The sequence below is a fragment of the Lepidothrix coronata genome, unplaced genomic scaffold (assembly GCF_001604755.1).
Source record: "Lepidothrix coronata isolate B3197 unplaced genomic scaffold, Lepidothrix_coronata-1.0 Scaffold40, whole genome shotgun sequence".
NCBI classification, from domain to species: domain Eukaryota; kingdom Metazoa; phylum Chordata; class Aves; order Passeriformes; family Pipridae; genus Lepidothrix; species Lepidothrix coronata.
This window is the reverse complement of record NW_016690220.1, coordinates 2,662,279-2,684,874: the sequence shown is the minus strand read 5'-3', so window position 1 is coordinate 2,684,874 and position 22,596 is coordinate 2,662,279. Positions and strand designations below refer to the sequence as shown.

The 22,596-nt window shown below is 36.4% G+C and overlaps 1 protein-coding gene across 1 annotated transcript in view; it reads left to right on the top strand.

The window, feature by feature from the left end:
- Positions 1-22,021, top strand: part of CTNNAL1 (catenin alpha like 1) — a 59,041-nt gene extending 37,020 nt beyond the window's left edge. The window contains exons 8-19 of the mRNA XM_017813244.1: positions 1,840-1,926; positions 5,400-5,558; positions 7,108-7,200; positions 7,514-7,664; positions 13,654-13,691; positions 16,899-16,949; positions 17,041-17,195; positions 17,918-17,966; positions 18,776-18,832; positions 18,968-19,087; positions 21,366-21,449; positions 21,560-22,021. Of these exons, the coding sequence (XP_017668733.1) occupies positions 1,840-1,926; positions 5,400-5,558; positions 7,108-7,200; positions 7,514-7,664; positions 13,654-13,691; positions 16,899-16,949; positions 17,041-17,195; positions 17,918-17,966; positions 18,776-18,832; positions 18,968-19,087; positions 21,366-21,449; positions 21,560-21,721 (1,206 nt within the window). The 3' untranslated portion in view covers positions 21,722-22,021. The remainder of the gene's footprint in view (positions 1-1,839; positions 1,927-5,399; positions 5,559-7,107; positions 7,201-7,513; positions 7,665-13,653; positions 13,692-16,898; positions 16,950-17,040; positions 17,196-17,917; positions 17,967-18,775; positions 18,833-18,967; positions 19,088-21,365; positions 21,450-21,559) is intronic.
- The last annotated feature ends 575 nt before the right edge of the window (positions 22,022-22,596 follow it).

Below are 22,596 nucleotides of genomic sequence, written 5' to 3'. Positions count from 1 at the left end.
TTTGATGCAGTCTTTCTTCTGTTCTGGGAAGAGAGAACTGAGTGTATTCCTCACAGTGAGAGCTGATCAAGGAAGCCACAGTTTGTTCTGTGCCTTCTGCAACTTTGATATGTTCTGTCCTCCCAATGCCCCAGTGTCATTGCTTCATTGATTCTTTGATGGCTAAATTAGGCTACTGGTGGCAGTAGACTAATTTTAATGAAGCTGTAATTGGAAACAAGGCAGTGAACTGAAGTATCATTATGCAGTCTTAAACAATTAGGTATTTTGTTGGAGTAGTTCAGAGATTTCGGTTTTCTTGATCCCATAGCAGTGACCACAGTTTTATTTCCTGTTTTTAACAGAATATTGAAAACAGTTAAACTATTGGAAAGGGAAACACTCTAAAAAATTGACTTGATTTTTTTTTATTCTTGTGGAGAGAGGAAGAGACACTAAGACTTACAAGCTATTTTTGTTTGTCCTTTTTTACATTATTTAAATGATGGGAGTTTTTCTTTTTAGAGAAGAAGCATGTTAAGCCTCTCTCTTGTCATTTGTCTTACTTATTCCTTGAAGATGATAGAAGATACATGCAAAAGAGAGAGGAAAAGCAGAGATGGAAAATGCAGTTTCTGGTTTTGATGCTGACTTGCTTTCAGTCTTGCTTCTGGGAAACATATAGCACAAAATCTTACCAACATTATGAAATATGGCAGATGTGTACTAGTATAGGATTCTTACTTAATTGAGTGTATTACTTATGAGAAAGCATTTTTGTTCCTTTTTCTCTCTTTGAATCAGATACTGCTATCAGGTGTTCTTAACACAGTAGTGCAGTTTGAAGGGCATGTAAATCTTACTGATATAACAGAACATTGTTATGACAAACAAGACACATATAGAATATTAGTTGCGTAGACACCTTTAACTATAGAAACTAAACCTGTGTTTAGCTTGGTGTTGGTTGTTAGCCCTGGTAGGCAGCTGTGTAAACACTGCTCAGCAATAACTAACACATCCCCATGTTGTCAGCACTGTTTTTATCACAAATCCAAAGCAGCACCATGCTGGATTTATGAAGAAAATTAATTCTATCCCAGCCAAAAGTAGGACACTTGGGTATTTCTAAGCTCTATTACTGGTGGAAAATGATCACCTCTAAATAATTTACATGCTGTATTTCAAGTGATAGAAATGAGAGCCTTGTACTAGATTATACATATATATGATCCATGAAGATACTTGGGCATGCACGTGTGTGCTTATGCTTTAAGTATTTTTATTGATAAATAACCCAGCCTAGCTTGACTAAAGACACAGTAGCAGATGAAATAGCATCAGCTCACTGAAATGGCTATTTAGTTTCAGCTCAATAGCTTCATTAGAGGGTGAATATTTTCTCGAGGACTCCTGAGAGTCTCTTTTTATAATTCAATATAGAACATTTGGTATAACATTTTAGGTATCACTTCATTTTAAAAGGGTGTTTATATTTTTTTTAAAAAAGCCTTAAACTCTTGTTTTACTCTAGGCTGGTTAGACAGAAGATTTTAGGAACTTGGCAAGCTTAAGGAAATCCTTTTCCTGAAGAAAAACTCAGTGAGACTTAGAAATAAATTGCTGTTGAATGGAAGCAGTCAATTAGATTGAACCACTATTATTTTTAGTTTTAATTTTGTGACGAATGTTTCTATAAAAGAGTTTTAGGATATACACAGGATGTGCAAAGGAGTACATTTCATCTGGAAGGAAAAGGCCATCTTCTAAAGCTCCTTGAACTAATGACACGTGACATGAAGGTGGGTTTTGCTGGGGTTTTTGTCTAATGTCTTGTTCGTTGCTTTCTTTGGCTTGTAGCAAAACCAGAAGACAAAGGATCTCATGGAAGACTTGGAAGTAGCCATTCTAAAAACATGCCAGTGCATGAATGAACTTAAAAGAGAGGTAAGTGTAGCTTAAGCAAGATAAATTGAGTTTGGATTTTTTACTTGTTATATGTGAAGTTGTAAAATGGTATCCTGCACCCAAAAAGGCTAATATCTATTTATAGAAAAGAGTAGCTACATCAGAATTACATCAGGGAGCTATTATCTTCTCTGTCCTTACTGATTAGAAATCCGTTGGATACATGGGCTCATTGCTAACTGACAAAAAAGAAGTGTTTAGAAGTAAGTACTATGCTGTCCTACCAGCACATATGCATATAATCATTGCTTTAAATGTAAAGGCAAAGTTTCCTTGGGAATTTGTGTGTCACCGTTTTAAATACTTTTTCTTTTAGTGTGCACCTAAATCAATAAATTACATTTGCAGTTTGTTTGTACTTAGCCTGTTCTATTGATTTCTATAGCAGAAATGTGTTATGTCAGTGCCTTATACTCAGGTTTTTTTCTCTACTGTTGGCAGCTGTGTATGTGCCTGTTGTAAATCATGTTTCTTTTCCTAAATGCAAACATGCTGGGGGTCAGCTTACATATGCACATAGAATAGCTGCCTTGGTACATGGGATGGACTGCATTTGCTGATCAGGGTCTTCCCCCTTTCTGGTAAGGAATAGCATTGCTGCCTTATCTGTTACACAGATTTGAGTCAAATACAGAATTACTGGTTTCTGGCAGCTTCCTGAATATTTGCAAATCATTCAGATATCTTTTCAACTGCTTTAAATTACTGTTCTTTTAAACAGATGGAGAAATGAAGGCTAAGAACAGTGAGGGTTTCAACACAGAGCAGTGCAAAGATCTTAGGGAAGCATGGTGAACTTATTAGGCTGAGCTGTCAGGTGCTGTAACTGGAAAACCTCAACTGCTCAAAAAATCATGCTCCTTTTTTTTTAATATAGATGAAATGAGAAATTTTGTCTTCTGGATTACAGTTCCTGCAGCTGTCCTGAAGATTTAAACAGTGCTTTGAATCCATTTCAGTTTCAGTGAAGTGCTTTGCACTTCTGCTGTTAGGCAGCATGTTGGGCTCCCAGAAAGTGGAGGGTACATAATTTGTGCTCTTTGATTAACAGTTTGTAATGTGGTCACCATTATGTAGGAAGTCAGTCACAGAGCTTTTCCAAAGTGGCATTCAGCTGCTTTAACTGTAAGATTATCATTTTTGGGTAACATCATTCCTGGGTGCTGAATGGGGTAGAAGGGATGATTCCCAGTCAAATTAGTATGCAGCTGTGTAATTTCATAGATCGTAAAGCCACAGGTGGCTGGAATATGGTATATGGAAGAAATCATTAATATCTTGTATTTTCTTGCAGTTCTGTAAATGTAAATGTTAACACATCATCCTGCCCACAGGTTTATATTTATGAAAATGTCACGCAGCAAAGACTACACATGTACCACACTTAAGTTAAAGAAATTTGTCAGGTGACAAAAATAGAAAATTATCTTCTGTAAACCAGCTAACAAAGGTGGCATAAAATACAAAATGGTAGGTTACCTCTGCCCTGTGATGTAGCTCTGTATTAAAAGCAATGCAGGTGAAAACACAGCATGCTGTTTTAGGAATTGTGGAGCAAATTGAGTGGGTGTGGATTTCTAAACCCACAAATCTTAAGTCCTCTGTTATTTGCTTTGTTGACTTATAGAGTCGAAAAGCTTGCTTTAGTAAGAGCCATTTTAAAATGCACGGGATTGATGCTATGCTTAGAAGTAAGTTTAGAGTATTATGTCATTTTTGTTGTTCTCTCTGTAGTGATTGAATTGATCCCAAAGTAGCCATGCTTCTTTACATGGCTGAGGAGGACTGTCCTGTCAGTCTGACTTGGGGTGCTGCAATGTATCAGTCAGCAACCAGGATCTCACTGGTAAAATGAAAGTATTATGACTAATTAAAAAGCTTTTGAGAGCCTGAGTGGCTGAGAACACAAGACAACCTTGTTAAAAGTAGTTCTTTCCCATCTCTGTCTCTTTATGGAAGAAACGAAAGTTACATTCCTTCCTTGAGATGATTTTCCTGCTAATGATCAGAGACAGCATTAACTAGAAGTATATTTCTGTCTTAGATCATGATGAAAAGAATCTCTAATGAAAAGGTAATCTCTATGTAGCCTATATATAAATGAGAATTGCCAGTTCCCACTTCAACATTACAAGCCTTTCACATATCCTTTCTTCAGAGCTGACTTCATTTCTGAGATTAGTAGTTTGTGCTAATTTTTAATGCCATGCAGGCAACGTTATATAAATAGTTTATAGCAGGTTGTCATAGCTGTTTTCTTTCCTCTCTAAAAACAGTTGCAGCAGGTTTTGAGGCAGTAATTCAGCTGTCTTTTGTGAAATTAAAAAACAAATGCAGAGAAAGTTAATTCTGGGTACACTGTACTGCCAAGGGAAAGGGGTAAAAATAAATAGAGTCCAATGAAATAAAAAACCCAGCATATCATTACAGTAAACATTCCCTTCTCTACAGCATCAGTTTCAAGCTCATTGCATTCGTAAGAGCTTGAAAAATACTTTTTCCTTGAACAGCCAAGTTGTTCTATATTCAGCGTAGTCTAGCAAAGTGAGTGCAATATTACAAGACTCATAATAGTCTTATGAGCGTAAGAGTACTATTCTCTTTCTAAAGAGTTTGCTCTTTTGGTTTTACCTCTGTTCTTAAGGGCACAGGTAAACCTCCTGACTGGTTACTAGAACTAGCAGCAGCTGTCATTGATAGCTGTTGTCAAGCAGAGTCCTTCACAGCACAATTTCAGCACATCTGTGAGTCTGAAAGTGTGTCTGGATTTAGGGATGTGTTTAAAGGAGAACCTTCTCCTTTCTTCTTGGTAGTGTGAGTGTTTGAGACTTCTCCAAGACCCATCTCCTTGTAGAAAAGGTGGTTTTTACTTTCCTAAGGCTGTGTCACAAGCTATATAACTGTCAAGCTTTTCTTTGCACCACTGATAATTCTAATTTCTAATGTATTATAAATTCATATGTTGTGTGGCTTCAGTCTGATTCACACAGTTTAATGTGTGTTCTTTATGAAAAGTGCAGTGGACATTGTTCCTTGCTTATGCTGAACTTGGTGACCCACAGATTCATGCACCTGTTTTTTCCCTATCTGTAACATAATCAGAAAGCAGCAGTGTGGTAACTTCATGTCCTCATTTTACCCAGCTCCTGTTTTGTTTCCCTCCATATTTGATTGTGGGGTTGTTGGTTTGGGTTATTTTTTTTGTTCTGTTTTTTGGGGGGTTTTATTGTTTTGCAGTGGTTTGTTGTTTTTTTTTAGTGCCGTGCATTTTACCTTTGTACTTTGAATAGTAATAGAAGAAATAAAACCCAAGATAATAAGCAAGCTGTATATGAGCTTTCATAGCAGTAAAATTTTGCTTCTTGGAAAAATCAGTATGTCTTTTGTTTGACTTCGTACTGAATTAATTTTTTTCCTTCCATGGTTTATCTCTCCTTTTAATGCTACTCAAGGTCCACAGTGCAGCAACATCTTTGGCAGCAGATCTTCTAAAATACCATACAGATCATATGGTTCTCAAAGCATTAAAAATCACAGGAGTAGAAGGAAATCTTGAAGCTGTAGCAGAATATACTTGCAAGCTATCAGAGCAGAAAGAACAACTTGTTGAGGTAAGTTCACAACACCTTTCATTGTGTAAGACACTTAGAAAATGAGTGGCTGGATTTGTATCAATCTGTTCTTTAAGAAGGCTTTGGTCTTTATTGGTGGTTGTTTTTTTTATTTTGTTTTCCTGGTATGTCATTGAATTTTGTATTGTTCTTGGTAGGGTCTGAACCAGAGGTGTCACTGTGGCATATAGGTGTTGTAGAAAGCATATAGAGTTGTACCCAATTCTCCTCCTGGATCTAGAATCAATCTGTATGTATATGTTGAGTCTAAAATATTAACAAAAAAATGGGTTTCTAGATCTAAGAAGAGATGATAACCCTTTTCTTTCAAGCAGGAGGCATCTAGCAATAGCTGAATCCAAATATACAATAATGCTGGAAATTATATGGTAAAGTTTCTTAATTCAGTGAATTTGACCATTTTGAAGTTCTTGTGTCAGTCAAGAAAGCCACTGAAAATCTTTCTCCTTTGTGAAAAGCAGTTTGTATGTTCCATGGACTGATGCATTTATGGTTTTGTATGGTAGTATTCACACATATGAATAAAGAGGACTTCTGAGTACTGAGACATCTTGGTTTATAGGAGTGGCTGTGGAGAGGATGTCTGCCACCTGTGCCTTGTTGCTGTGAGCTAAGGTACCTGTACAAGTAGGAGACATACAAAGATAGATCACTTTGATCTGAAATATGGGTCATGAAAGCCAGCAGCTGTACTTGCATGGTATCTGATAGTAATTTCTAAAAAAATACAGTATACAGGGCTTGAGGAAGTATAAATAAGCAAAAGCAATACCATTGAACTTCCAGGACTAGCAGATCAATGCTGTGAATTTTTGATTTCAGTTTCAATGTCCCCTTTATCTGTGACTATTTAGCGTTCCAGTGAGACACTGATTTTTTTTTTTCAGTCATAACCATGAGGTTTAGTGTTTGCATGTGAGCATTTCTGATGGACAGTGCAGTAGGTTTCATAAGTGCTATCTCTGTCTTAGAAAATCCTTTTGATCTGAAAAATTCCATGTTCCTTCTTGAGCAAAAGTTCACTCTTAGTCTTAATGAAGAAGAAAAAAAAAAAAAAGGATGTTGGCTTACTGTGAAAGGAAACAGTATTACTTCCCTAAACTAATTTGATGCTGATTTGCTCAAATATAATTCAGTCCTCTGGATGATGAAAGCCTACATTTTCCACATCATTTCCAATTGCTGAATAAGCCTGCTCTGGTGAAATTATTTAGGCTACAGTATTTCCAAGTTCTATACATGTGTGATTGCTTTCAGTTTTATCCTGTCATAAATATGTAAAATTGTTTTTGTTTCATTTTAATCTATTTATTAAGAATTGTGTTTCTCTTGGTGGTTTTCTACACCTTCCAAGTAAGAATTTTTATTGTAAATGCTCCATGAGAAACACTCAGCTGTGTGGTTCCCTGTAAGTTTCTAGACTGTCAGAAGTTTTTGTTTGTGTGGGTTTTTGCATGTACACCTTTTCTCACTATTAATGAAAGCATATTTTTTACCATTCTTTTCATATTTTTTAAAAAAAATCTAGATGTGTCGCTTATTGAGGCATGTTTCTGGAACTGAGCCCCTTGAGATTACTTGCATACATGCAGAAGACACCTTTCAGGTCACTGGCCCACAGGTATGTTTAGCTTTCAAATTGACCACTTCTACTAAACATAATACATCAGTAAAAATTACTTGTGTGAATTTTTTTGAAATATAATGTTGAACTGTTCAAAGCAGTTCTAAGAAGGAATTACAGTTTAATGCTGGGTAGCAGCTAAAAGAACACACAAGGAAGATCACCAAGCCTGCAAATGTCAGATGACTACACTACAAAGACATAATAGTAGCAGTTTAATTTTGTGTTTTGCCTGTGGAGGCATTTGTGAATGCATGTGGAACGCTATGTACTAGGACTTGCAACAGCAAATGCTTTGCTCTCTGTCCAGATAATTTCTGCTGCAGAAACACTGGCATTACACCCATCTAGCAAGATTGCAAAAGAAAACCTTGAGGTGTTCTGCGAGGCATGGGAGTCTCAACTGAGTGACATGTCTTTATTATTGAGAGAAATTAATGATGTGTTTGAAGGAAGACGAGGTAAGAATGCTGTATGGAAATAGAAAAATGTAGTTTTCAAAACACATAATCTAAGAATTTTAAGTGTGATTTAGGAAATACTGTTTTCTTAAGAGAAGAGTGCAAGAAACAGTTCCACATCCTGTGGGATCTAGGTATCAATACACGTTATATTGGTTTTGTATAGATATTGAATCAGGCTGCTTACTGGATTTTCTCAAATAAAAGCAGCCAAAAATTTAAAGGTCTAGTTTTGTGTATGATTAGGTATGTTTAACTTTCTGCACTGTGGTTAGTTCTAGCAAAATCAGATGGAACTGTTGAAAGGACACAAATGCATTAGACACAGCTCTTTGCCACCAGTGTCCAGATATTAGATGTGTAGGGCTTTCATCCCACCTTTTGGTTTGTCTAAGGCATATCAGCTCATGAGAGTCAAGATACAACTTCAATTGTGTGACATGTTTAATTAATTTCCTGTATTTTAGCACAATACATATATCCATATATATTCTATACTGTCAGCTTGCCTTGTATTCACTTCATAAAGTAGTGAATGTAGTTATTTGATTTTTAAACTGCTGTCCTTCCTCCTGGATGGAATCTTTGACGACTCTGCACAATCTTGGGATATTTGCTCTGGTTGGTAAGTTTATTGGTATTTGTACAACATGTAGAAGAAAAGCTTGGAATCTTAAGGAGAAAATTCTGTGTTTACTTTTAGCACAGGGTACTTTACCTTTAAAATGGAAGGCATTTTGGTTTTCATTTTTGTCCAACATAATTTTTTCCAGATTATGTCTTTAGTGTAGTCTGTCATACTTCTTGCAGCTATGTGTTTGTTTCAGTCTTTAAGGTATTATACGAATAGAATGTAATATATAATATTACTGAATGTCTTGTATTTTTAAGAGAATTGCTCAGGTTTTAAAGTTTAGAGTTAGTTAAATACAGGGACTTGATTTTTTGTATCTTAAGATACAGAAAAAGTAAATCCTTATTCAGGTTAGATGACACTTTATCAGTGATACAATACTTCATCTTGCTATTAACGTGAGACCTATTAACATGAGACCTTTTTCCATTTTTGGAGCTTATTTTGTCAGTTTAACTTTCTGTACTTGATTCTTTGTGTAAGCAGTTCTTTTCTGCCAGCATTGTGAGCACAGTAGCAACCAGCCACAGGGTGTAATATTTTAAATTGTTGCTGCTGGTTGCTATATGAGTGTGTGCCTGAGCCTCAAGACTTTTGGAAGGGAAACATATGTTGAAATTCTAGGTGGGTTTACAATACTTGTGTGTAGCACAGGTTATTGGGAATTTGAGACTTTTGAGAAATACATGATTGTTATCCTACTTGTTCTTCCACCTTGGTCTGGAATGCCACATAAATATGTGTAGCAGTCAGAGATTCTGTTTATGGGCCTTTTAACATTCAGTGGGTTTTGGTTTGTTTTGGGAGCCAGGGACATACTCACTTTCTTTAAACATAACATTTTATAAAATGAAACTTAAATAATGGCATTGCTCTATTATTAATGTGTTAGAATAAATTTGGAATTTCTAGGGCTGATAATGCAGTATCTGATTTTTTTCATACAGTGGTCTAGCAGGGTTGAATGGTAACCTTTTTATGTATTTATATCTATCTGTGCGTGTGTGCATACATATATATATTGCTATATTTAAAAATAATAGGATGAGAATCATGCAGCCACAGCAAAGCATATACTTGGCTCTCCAAACAAATTATTCTTGATGTGAGGTGCCCAGCTTCCTCTGTAGTTAGTAACTTTCTCTTGGGGCTGCTGATGGCAGATAACACATTTCCCATAAATGGCACTTTCCACTTTCTTTAAAGCATCATTTCACAAGGGCAACCCAATGTCATTGCTTGAAGGAGAGAAAAGAAAATGAATAGGTGTTGGAGGCTATCTCATGCGTAGGTGAAGACTACCTTCTCCTGTTTGGCATAGCCAGATGAGTCTGTTTTTATTAGCATCTCTCATTTCCTTAGTCTTTCAGCATAAAGTGTTCTGATACCACCACTGGTAAGATACTACGCGTAGCTTATGTTCTCTATACGGCCTCAGGCACATTAGGCCTTGCATTGCCAAAACAATGCTTAAGAGATCATGTCTCCATTTTCCTTGTCTTTTGGACCAGCCTAGTAGGGACCTTCTCTCTGAATCTGATTTGTTTCATATTAGCCATCAGTTATCTCCCTAGAAGTAATTTGGTCTCCTATATCCACCCATCTTTTACAAAGTTTTCCTTTGTATTGTGAGCTAATCTGGTTTTGTTTGCTTGTTTTCTCTTGTTGGACTTCAGATTGACCCTTGTCAGTAAAAAAAAAAAAGTGGGGAGGAACCCCCTTCTCCCCTAGTAGTCCCACCTTTTTGCTACCGGAAAATACCCTAAAGTTACCTTGACACTTTGGACATCTCCTAGAAAATACAACTGGTGACCCAGTAAATAAATGACACTAAAATATTTGTTTGCTAAGAGAGTATAAGAGTGACATTCACAAAACTTTTGCCTCTGAACACAGTGAAGTTTCACTATTTCATAAGACTTTATTCTTCTCGTAATTCATGATACTTGTCTTAATGTTGAGGTTGCTAAAAGTGTCTTTATTTTACAGACTAAAATATATCAAGTGCTTTATTCCTAGTAAAATTGTGATTGTGTGTAACAAAATATAGAATTACAGTAAGAGGTATATATTTTTTTTCTCCTCAGCTTAAAAACCTGTATTTTTGTACTACCAATTGAAATGTTTGGCTTTGTTAGAGAGTTCAGAATACAGCTTGAGATGCAAAAATTGAATGGTGACTAAATGTGCTGGACACAAAAAATAAAATAAGCATTTTTCGGATTATACTAGATTCACATTGTTTATACTAATTTCTTTATTTTTACAAGCTATTGCATAGCTCCTTTTCCAGTTTTTTTTCATAACAGCAAATGAGGTATTTCTCATACTAAGGTTCAAAACTCACTTGGATAGAGGGCTGTATTTAGCTTGAAAGTGAAGCAGTATTTTACTCAATTTTAATATAATCACACCAGATCATGCCCGAATTTAAATGGGCTTGTCTTAGGGAGCAGGGCACACAGGCATGTTGGGGTAGGGGAGGTTGGTGAGACACCACAGCCCAGTAATCCTCATCTGCATTCTGAAAATATTTCTGTGCTGTGCAGAACTGTATGGGGAGGTAGAGTTGTCCCTCTTTTACTCAGTCCTAAACCACTTCTTAATCCAGCGGTGAGGCCCGTTCTCCTCAATGTCAGTGTATCTGGTCTGGGCTGAGGAGAGTGAAGGCTCCTCAAGAGGGAGGCTCCTGCCACCTGGGAGGTTTGGTTTTGCCCAGGCAGGATCATTTTGTTTCTTTAGCTTTGATACTTAACTCTGAAACTCCTGTACTTTGAGATGGATCACTTGACAGAAGTACCTCTCATCGATCCAAGCTGTCGGATATCAGCCAGTCTCTTTTTTTTCTAACATTTTGGTTTCAACATGCTGGATAAGAATATAAATAATTCTCTGATTGCTCCCTTATAACTTGGTCGGAAGTGAGAGAATGGTTGTTGAAGATAATTTACTTTTCTGCTCTCCTCTTTTGTTGTGCTCACTTGATTTGTGAGGAGTTAAATGACCATGACGATTTGGGAGGGCCGTAGTTGATGACTAGGCAATACAGATCAGAATTTCAGAATGAAGAAATTTGAATTCTAGAAAGAAGAGTGAAGCAGGCATGCTGCCATCCTCTCAGAGAAGAAGTGACATGAAAAGCAGGATTTGGAAGTTGAAATAGATGCACTTTGGAGGGAAAGACATGATTGGAACTAATAGAAAGCATAAAATTGGAAGACAAGAAGAAATAAAAATAAATTATAAGTTAAGAAAATTTAAAAAAGGAAAAACATGTTAGAGAAAATGCATTAAGAAAGCAAAGGCAGACTCAAATAAATAAAAATATCATAATGTGGCAAAAAGCCTCATATTATTATAGCAAGATCTGACACACAAACTAGGGAAATTAAATACCTGAAAAATTATATATATGTATTCTGTTAATGAAATGAAAGTTCTGTGATTATACTGATGTAATTAAGTATTTTCTGATTAAGTAGAATTATCTCTGCCTTGAGTTGATCTCCTCTTTTGAAAGTTCCTGTGTCTGTGGGTCCAGTGAGATGTGGTTTTTGTTTGCATGGTTTTTTGGTTTTTAGGGTTTTTTAAAAATTGTCCCAAGATATAAATAGTAAGATCCTTCTTCTTTCTGAATATAATCAACTAAATGAATATGAGCAACTAAACCTTGCAAAGCCAAATAATGGGAATTACTTCAAGAGCAAAGGCAAGGTTTTTTCTTATTTCTGTTTGCTACATATTTCCATTTGGTTTCTGTAATTCTGAATGTTGACCTTTTGTGTGTGAGAAGTGTGTCTTCTCAGTATGCATTTGTATTCCATTTATTATGTCAAATCTTTTTGTGTTTGAACTTATTTTTTTTAACAAGGCACAAGTTTTGACATAGCTCCAAAGGAGATCTTTTATGCTGCAGCATTTTAAAATTACAAGTTAGCTTTTGTTCTTGGTATGTCTTACATGCTTTCTTACATGCCCTTTAGCTGATGTTTTGATACATGGGATATTGTAAATCACTTGTCATAATTTGTATCAGTCTTCAGGGAGAAATCTTGCTTGGATACATGTTTGGGCAATTAATATCTGAATAACTCTGCATTCTGAAAAAAAATAGTTAGACAGCTTGTTCCCTGATAGCTCATTCATCTTTTGCAAAACTGGGTAGGGGAAGAGGTGATATTAGAAAGTAAAGTTACATTTTTCATATTTATCAGGAGGGTGGAGAGACACTAGTCAACGTCCTAAAAGTTGTTTTTTAGGAGTCAGTTGCCTAGACATGGAGCTCACAATCTTTCTGTGGTGTCAGGAGATAAAGGGCATGCTTTCAAAAAATAATGAATGCACAAAGGAACTGTCTTCTGAGGACTCAGAATGGAATTTCTCTAGAAGCTGATACAAGATGAGGAAGTAGCGACTGTAGGAGGGTTTGTTGCTCGTCCTTTGTTGAGGTGCATCATCTCTGTGTAAACCTGGTAGTGACATCCATTGTAGTACCCTTGGGGTTTTTTGAGTAAAATCTTATTTCTTACTAGCTTTTAAGGTCGTTATTTATTTTAATTTCGTTTAGCAGTTTTTCCTCTCCTGAATCTATTGCAATAAATGTAAGTCTTCATAGATCATTATGGCTTCTGGTAGCTGAAGCTCTAATCCTAGGCTTTTAGCCCAGGCTCTGTTTCTTCTTTTTAATAAAATCTTCTTACGAACTTTTAGGTAACACGTAAAAGGATTTTTTTTCCTGTTTGTTTTGCTCAGATTTGGAATATTTGAGGCTCCCAGTGATACAAGAAACAATTGAATAAGTGTGTAAAATGCTGTAGAACTTTTTTCTTTATAAAATACATTGCATGTGGGATACATATAGTACAGTACAACGTGAGGGTTTTATTGGCATTTTTTCGAAAAACCTGCCTAGCTATTTCTTACCAGTGGCAGTGTCTACTCCAAATTTTAGACCATACAACCCATACCAAAACAAGCCTTACATGGAGCTACCCACTGCGTGTTCTATACTTTGCAACAAAACGAGTGCATGTAAATAGTGAGTCATTGGAGAGAGTTGCTTTACTCCCTATGGAATACAAGCAAGGGGACTAGAAATATTACTGAGGGAAACTGTTCAGAGAAGCTTTCTTAACTGCCAGTTGCTGGGAGCTAAAATCTGAACAGTACAGAGCTCTTGGCCTGTCTCTCTGAAAGCATGAGACAGAAGATCTGCAATATTCAGAGGGGAGAAATTACAGGTAAGTAATTTGCTTTTGTAGTACTGCAATTTAAGGATGGATAAAGTAAGGCATTTGATCCCATTGATTAAAATGTGCATACAAATTTTGGTATAAACCTGTGTGTTCTTCATAGGAGAGAAGCGTGTCTACCTGTCACTGCCCAGACCAGGGGTAAGTTGCTGTTGGGTTTGTTGTATTTACTTTATATCTGCTTTTATCTGTTTGAATTTTCTGTATCACAACTTGATGGGGACAGCAATGTCTTGGTAACAAGTCTAGAATGAATGGATGGATGGTTGACAGTAAAATACCAAACTTTGTCAGTTTATTAAATGAATAATAAACAGACTGAAGACTAAGGTAACTAGTTATGTAATGTGCTTTAATCACTTTGATTGTACATGAACTTTAATTCCTGTTTATTAATATGACATTTCTTATCATATACCTCTGCTGTCGTGCTATATAATTTAAAGATGCATTGTTGCTATTAAAACAGTAAGAATATGCTTCAACATACTGAAATTTAAAAAAAAAAAAATTACCAAGACTTAACATTGTAGCCCAAATTGACCTATTTGGAACCAATGGACGTTTGAACCTGTTGTAGGCTCTTCAGATAATGGGTTCTTGTTTCCTTCTGTGATCTTAAGTGTGTTTAATATAGAGAAAAAAGTTACACCAAATATCCAGTTTTAGGTGTGAGATATTGAATATCCTTAGCTGATTATAATTGATATTACATTCTTTCTGAGAGCATCTGTATGTTAGGAAACCTTCTAAACCTTGTTAGTATCATGTCATCAGTCATTTCATTCACTTGCTACGAACTGAATCTTTTCATGGGTAGGAAAAAAGGAAAGAATGATCTCAGAAAGTACAGTAAGCTCTAGCTTGTTTCTTTCTCTCCATGCTTTCTTTCCTTAACCCGTAGTGTTCAGGAATTTGGGTGTGAAATGATCCCCTGTCTCCGTGTCTTCTGTTGTGTAATTCTATGACTTCAAACACAATACTACTTCTGACCCTTAAGAAGAAGAGAAAAGCTCATACGTTATCAACCCAATCTGCAGATTTAAATAGAATATAATTTTGGCTGCAGGAGCATAGGTGAATTCCACGGTTAGGGAACTAAATATTGAAACTGCAAACAGACTGGTTCAGTGACTTTTGATAGGGTTTTTGTCCTTCAGTGTCTAGAAGCTACATAGCTCCTAGACTTCAGCCAAAATTTAAAGAAAAATTTGAAGTCAGATTTCCACCTGTTGATTCATATGCCTTTTAAAATACTCTGGATAAAAAAATTGTGCCCAGGATTTAAACAGTTCTGCGTTGTTATTCTCTGAAAGGTTGCTGCCTTCTTTTGAGTTTTGTAAGATACTTACCATTGAGGGGGAGTTAAAATAAATGTACAGTTTGAAAGTAGACAGGAGATGTAGATTACTTCCATAAGACACTAGAGTCTATTCACAGAGTAACTTCTTTGCCTAACTGATGCATTAAGCTTTGGAACTGCCTCTCTTCCCAGTGTTGTTACGCTCAGTAGTGCCTCTTCTCTCCCTGCTGTCAGCACAGAGGTCTTCTGTGCCTGGCTAACACCCACACTGTCCCTGCACAGAGGCCATGTTGTTCCTGTCGATCTAATTAGATTACATATTTTGTTACATCTGTTTAATTGCAACTGTGCTGTTTGCTTTTAATGAGTGGCATCCCAGATCATGCTGTAGCTGAGGACCAGAGCAGCAGTGCTGATTCATGTGTGTGCTTACTGCATGGGTATATTTTTTTCTCTATAGTATTAAGTGTTAAATCATGTTTTAAAAGCACAATAACTTGTCTGCTTTTTTAACAATTGTAGTATTCAAGTAATGCAAGTGAACACTAGAGTGGAGAAAATTACAAAAATATTACAAGATTTCTTTAGTTATTTGTGGATAGAAAAGCTTAACCTGTGCTAGAGGGCTGGTTTTCTTGAGTACCCTTCATTCTTGCACCTTAAATATTTGTGATACCTTCTAGCACAAAATTTGTGTTTACATGCAAATTTAGTTTGGTTTTGTCTTCCTTTCTTCTTTTAAGATGCCTTAAAACCAGCATTTCTTAAACTGCATCTCTAATATGCAATATAGTTAAATTTAAATCACAATTGAGAGTATCAGCTATTACCCTTTGTGCTAAATCTTTGAGATCAGCATTTCTAACACATAGGCAGAATTACAGTTCCAAATCGGGGGAGACATTCATAAGATTCAGAATATTTAAACATTTCAAGATGGAAAAAGAGAAATGGCATGAAAGCTAAACTGAGCACCAAATTTCAGTAGGAAATTCAGTAGTAGTATTTTACTTTTGCTCAGACTCCTGAAGTGAGAGCTGCAGATGGTGGTGCCAGGGGGCTTAATTTCTGATGCTGTTCATAATGAACAGTGTTGGGGTTTTTTTCCCCCCTCAGGCATTACTGAGCTTAATTTGCCCAAGTAATCCCACTAATGAATACAGCAGCTTTTTTCAGATTCCCAGACAAGGGTCTCAGTCCTGCTCTCCTCCTCAGAGATCATCCATCCTCTTCCTCTGTCTCACACCTCTCCAAGTTATGACACCAACTTTGTACTTGCTACTCCTCTGCAATCCAGTGCAGTTTCTGAACATGGACTGTGGATCTCACATCTGGTAGTATTTGCTGTCTTTGCACAGTGACAGCACCAGCACACAATGTTAAAGGCAGGAACTGCAAATTAATTTGAAAAAAATGATGTATTCCTGCATAAGTGTGTCATGCAGTTGGCAAGCACTGCACTAATTATTGTTTAATCTGAGCCAGTATTTGGCTTGCAGACAGACTGGTATTTTCAATAGTTCATGACTTAAATAAAAGAAGGAAAAATCAAAGTGTCACTATTTGTTACCAGCTATTTCAACAAAGGGACACAGAATAATGAGCTACACTAGTATTTACATGGGTTGGAGCCTACATCAGCTGACTACTAGCCAAATCAACTTCCCTGTTACATAGTGTCATCTTTGATGATGGAAAAATCAGTGCAGGAGCACTTGATTGAGACTGTTTAGTCCCAAGTATTATTGAAGATTTAGAGGGTAAGGGGAAGAGATTGTACTGCATTAGGAAGTGGAGTCCAAGAACTGTGGAAGAGGTCTTTTCCTTGAAATTTCTGGGCATCTACAAGGCACAGATGCTGTTTGCACATTCCAATTTCAGGAGGACAGACAGAACAGGTTCTCAGTTTCTCCTGAGAATTTTGTGTAAAGCACTAGAACTCTCCTGCAAAGTCTTCCTCTGAGTATAGAGCTACCTCTTATGATTTGTTAGTAAAATGATTACAAATTCCTTTTATTTAAAAATATTATTTTTGTTTGAAACAGAAGCATAATGCAAATCTGAAAGCATTAAAGCCAGTCAAACTAGATACTGAGGTAAGATGCCATCATTTTCGTAAAAAAATTCCTTTATTATTTTTATCTTGTCTGAAGAATGCGTTTTCAAGTACCATAAATGTGGTTACAGGAACAGGCAAAAATTGCAAAACTTGGATTAGAATTGCATCTGCTCACATCTGATGTGGATTCTGAGACAGAGAAATGGGAAGATCAGGAGAATGAGATCGTGCAGCATGGACAAGGCATGTCAAGTATGGCCTACTCCATGTATTTATTTACCAGGTAATTACATTGTATGCAGCAAATTTTGGTGGGAAGAAGAGCATTAACAGTGTTTATAAGAAAGAAGATAGTTTCATTTTCAGAGTATAATAATTGGGACCCATTCAGAAAGGAACTTGATTTTATCCTTAAGCTTTATAAATTTTTGTAAATTTCTAAGCTGTTTAATAATAAAATTGGGGGGGGGGTTAAAGGGCTGCAGCACGTCTATTTAAATATCTTTTGGGGACAGAAAACATTTTAAGAAGTATGTTCGTAAATACTTTGAAAATCAAGGGAATTAAGGCACAGGTATATAATCTTTGCTGTACTGAAAAGAGTTGTTCTGAAACTTACCCTTGTAATGTTAGCTTTGTTACTTGAAGATTTTAGGTTTGTTTTTATTTGCAAGAGTTGAGATTTTTTTCTTCTAAGCTACTAGTCCAATAACACTCAGTATGCCAGAGACATGGATTTCTGTTCTTGTTCAGCTTAAGAGAACTGAGCCATTGCTAATTCCCCAATAGTGCTCTAGCTACTGAGGTGTTGGTATAATATTTTGAAATGCAGTTCTTGTAATAAGTTATTGTTGTGTCTAGTATTTTCTAAAAGACTGACATTTTACAGTTCAGTGGTGTGCACTGTTAAATATTCAGTGGTGAGACTATAACTTACGGAAGTAATAGGCAAAATAATCTGCAGTCTATACATGGCTTATCTTCTGCTTTCTTTATTTCCCACAGAGGAGAAGGACTTCTGAAAACTACTCAAGATTTATTTCATCAAGCAGAGGTAATATGTTTTAAACAAAACAGGAGGTAAGCACTCTTGAGTGAAGGCCAAATTGGAACTTAAGTCTCTGATTCCTTACACATAAGTACAGTGTACCATGAATTGACTGGCAGCTGTAGATTTTAAGCAGCCTAACTCTGGTACGTACCTTCTGAAAGCAAACTTTTCAGTGTTCCAGTAGTAGCTTGAGACATCATTCATTATACCAACAGGTGTTACATTCCAGATAGGAGGAAGAATAGCAAATTATGGCATTATATGGCAAATATCAGTGGACTTCAATACATTAGTAGTAGCTCAGTCCCTTATAATGTTAACTATATAGTGCTGCTCGATCCTAGTCTGAGCAGCAGTATTTTCTTGGGAAAGAAAGAGGGTGTAAAAAATTGCATAATACAAACAGAAGGAAGGGACCAAATGAAGGAATGCGTGGATTCCTTGTGTCCAGCCTTCATGCTTGTGTGTAACAGGAGACTGGTTACCTTTGATAGGACAAGATACAAACACAGCAGGTGTTATCTACCCACAAAAAATTTGTGAGCTGCCACAGTGCAAAAAATAATTGGAAATCAGGGGGGTTTTATATCTAAAGGAAAAGCCTTTAAGCTTTGCTTATCTGGGAGGATGGCAGTTTGTAATGTAGCTTTTTATTTCAGAAGTCACTGCAAACTGCTGACTTGTGAATTATAAATATATACAACAATTACAAGTATTTCCTGCTACCTTTTTACTTTATAGCACACTATTAAAACAACGAGGAAAAACTTCCATTGTGGTTCATTTTCTTTCATGCTTTCTCCTCCTTTCAGATTTTTGCCACAGAGGGCACAAAGCTTGCTTCAGCTCTTCATGCTTTTTCTGATCAGGTGATGTATGACCTCTAAAAGAGCCATTCAGCTGATGACACCAGTGCTTAAAAGCTGGCTGTGCTGTCTCCTCTGTTAACTTGATGTCGGAATCTTTAACACAGAGTTGTTTTGTCTTCCTGAACCATGTTTCAGGTACACGAGGATGACAAGCCTTTGCTTCTGTTGGAGGCTGAAAAACTCATCTCTGTGTGCAGGCAGCTCCAGATAACAGCTAAAGCTTCTGCTCAGGGAAAAAGTGCTACGTTTACAAAGGTAAGCTAAAAATTATATATATTCCTGAAAGCAATGCCTAACTTGTTTAGGAATGCAGTAATTTACTAATTTATGCTCCTGTTAAAATATGGAACAGTTCATGACAGCTGAACTTCTTGACTGGCTTTTGGATTGACAGAGGATCATAAAAATTAATAAGTACAAAATTTTGTGCTTTTGAGCAAGCATTTTTCTGCCATGCAGTATGTCACTGTTGCTGTTCCCTGTGTAGGAGAGGAACGAAAGTATTATTTTGCACTTAACATGTTTTGAGCAGCTGATGTGCAAAATAAAGAGGAAAAACCATAAGAACTGCTGTCCTTGCTGAAAATGTTTTGTCTGTTGGGACACCCCTCACTGATTACTAGTCCCAGCCATTTGCTGCACTGCCTTGTCTCAGGAAGGGATTCTCTCCAGCATAGGTGCTGTTGTCTTCTGGCCTTTTATTTTTTTTTCTTTATGTTTTCCCTACTACCAGAGAAGGGTTTCACTGAAGTTTATCCTGACCTGATCCACTCATTCATGCTGGGAGTTTGTTTGATAGGAGGCAAAATACAGTGCACTGGCACCCAGCATACATGGAAGCCTGTCATTGGATGACTTGGATATTGGATGGTATTACTCTACAGGCTTATATGAACTTTTTTTAGGGATCATAGGATATCAAGTTTTGTGTAATTGGCCCAGTGGCCACAGACATATAATTGATATTAATGTTTTAAGGAACAGTTTCCCTACTCTGAGCTTTTACTGACTTATTGAGTCTAAGAATCAGTAAAATAAGTAATAGGATATTTTTTCCTTCCTATTGCTTAAAGTACTGAAATTACTGTTACTGAAAGAGTTTACAGAAATGTTTGCCAAGACAATGATTTTCCTGGACTGCACTTAAAAAAAATTAAAAGGTGGGAAGGTGTCCATAGGCTTCCACTACTTTATATTCTTTTTGCTGCTGAGATCTTTTTTCAGAGAACTTCTATCAACATGCCCCTGACCTTACCCACTAGATAAAGAGAAGTACTGGGATTTTATCATGCTGCAAATGAGAATTTTCAGCAGAATAATAAGAGATGGAGTAATACTGTATATAATTACACTGCAATCCACTAGATTGCAGTAATAATACTGTAATCCACTCGAATTTCATCCAGAGAAATAGGAACTGTAATTAAGCATACCTTACTGTGGACTTCAGTATTTCCACCACTGTAATAATTATTGTTCTTCTGTTGTTACTAATGCTTAACATAAATGTAAATATATATAAATGTAAATTCCAACCCCCTGGCTCTATTTCTGAAATACATGCTTGCTTCTCAGTAGGTAGGTAGTGTACCCTAGACTACCCAGAATTTTTTCTGATAATATTCATATTTGCTATAAATAAATACCTATACAGCTGCCATGAAAGTTTCAGCATTGTTAATTACCACAAGGAGTAGATCTGCAGAACTCAGTGGGGAATGGAGGTCAGGTTTCTTGAAGAACTGAAGTATCCCTGAGCAGCAGTATGATCAGTGGGAGCAATACGACTTCTGCGCACCTGAATGTTTGTTTCCAACTGGCTGTGGAAAAGGTGTTTCAATTTTACAGCAAGGTCTAAAACTAGATAGAGCATGCAAGCCACTCAGAACCAAACTGAGCACCTTGGGGCTACCTCTTGGTTTGTTTTACACTCTCTAAACTGAATGGGAACTCCAGTCTGTTTACACAGTGATGTATCACTACAAAGCAGTACCAGGCTCTCAAATAAGTGTTTGTAAAGGGCCCAAATTTATAATCTGTGCTGAGTGTCAGACTTGAGGCATGAACTCAAATGCTCTAAGCTTTAAGACAATTCTTAGTGTAACTCACATCAAAGTAAGGCTTTCATGATGCATGGCTTTCTAAAGCATGCTGACAGGACATAAAACAGAAGGGAAAATCATGAAGAATTGTGATGATTCATACTTAGATGACAAGAGCTCCTTTTCAAGAAACTCCTATTACTGTTTAATATTGTATTGTTAGTAGAGAATTACACATTCTCTTGGGATGTGTGTCACTCCCTTCCTTCTGCATCATAGCTCAAGTCTTAGCTAAACAGAAAGGATGCTCTTGTTTTACATGTACTATACAGAGAAATTTATAAAAATGCAGGCAAAACCATTTGATTACATGAGATTTCAGAAGGCGAAATATTACTTATTCCAGCTCGGAGCAGATTACCATCTCATGTAGAAAACAACTGCCTAACACAAGTAATGAGTGGTCTTGCTCTGTTAATTGTCTTGTTTAGGTTGATGCATGCATTCTGAAAACAAGGAATGTGATGACTCTATTATGCCAACTTCTTCCACTTTGCTTCAAATTACTGAGAAAGGTCAGTATTTGGTTCATCTGCACTACTTTAAATAGGCTTTGGGTTTTGTTTTGTTGGGGTTGGTTGACTGATTGTTTTTAAGAAATATTCTTCTTTTTATATATACACAGAATAAAGCAGGAAATGGTTGCCTTAAACCTGCTCCACCATGGAAAGAAGACAGAATACGAACTGGTACAAATGCACATACTCCAGAAAGGAGAGCGGAGACATTTGGCATCAAGTCTTTAGAAAACCATGTAACAAACATGACGTTTTTAGAGAGCAAGTAATTACAGCACTGAGAAATGCAGGAACTCCCATTTGAAAATAACACTTCCTGAATTTTCAATATTGCTTTCATTTGTGGAAAGTCAAGCCAGGTTAATTTGAAATGAAACTGTTGGCCTTTGTCACATCTAATAGATGTCCCATTACTTAGCTATTACAACACCAACTAGTTAAATCTTCTGTATTTTTATAATGTGAATGCCTTTCCTATGCTCACTGATACCGATTTTGTAATTAATGCTTATGAATGTCTTACTGGATGTTTCAGCCCAAAGATGCTGCTAATAGACATTTTATGTAAAGATGCCTGTGCTGCATATGCTATATGTAACACTACTGTTGAAGTCTGTAAACTCATCTCCGGCCTATATCAGTCTATATATTTGATAAAGCAGAATCAGGAATATAGTCTGAAAAGCTGTGGCCTGAAGCACTGAAATGTTATCTTAGTTACAAGTTATACCTGCAATGAAGTAGTTTTAGGAAAAAAACCCTCTTTCAGTAGCTCCACCCCTGAATTTTAATCTTGATGACATGACTGATCTTTACGAAAGGGTATTTCTAAGTGACTAATAGTCTTGACTCAAATCCTTTTTCTTTTACCCTCTCTATTTGTAGATGGTAGTTGTTGCTTCCTTTTTTATTAAAATTTACTGAGAATTTGAGTTGCATGTTGAACCACTGAAGTATTATGCAGATTTGACATTATACCATTTAAAATTTAAGAAAATAGATACTTATTGATACAGAATTCTGTACAAAGGGCATTATTTGACTTCAGGATGCCATGAAAATACAACCTGGTGTGAAATGTTTATTTTCAAGTTTATCTGCTCTTTGTACCTACGCTTGTGTTACATTTTTATTTTCAATTCAC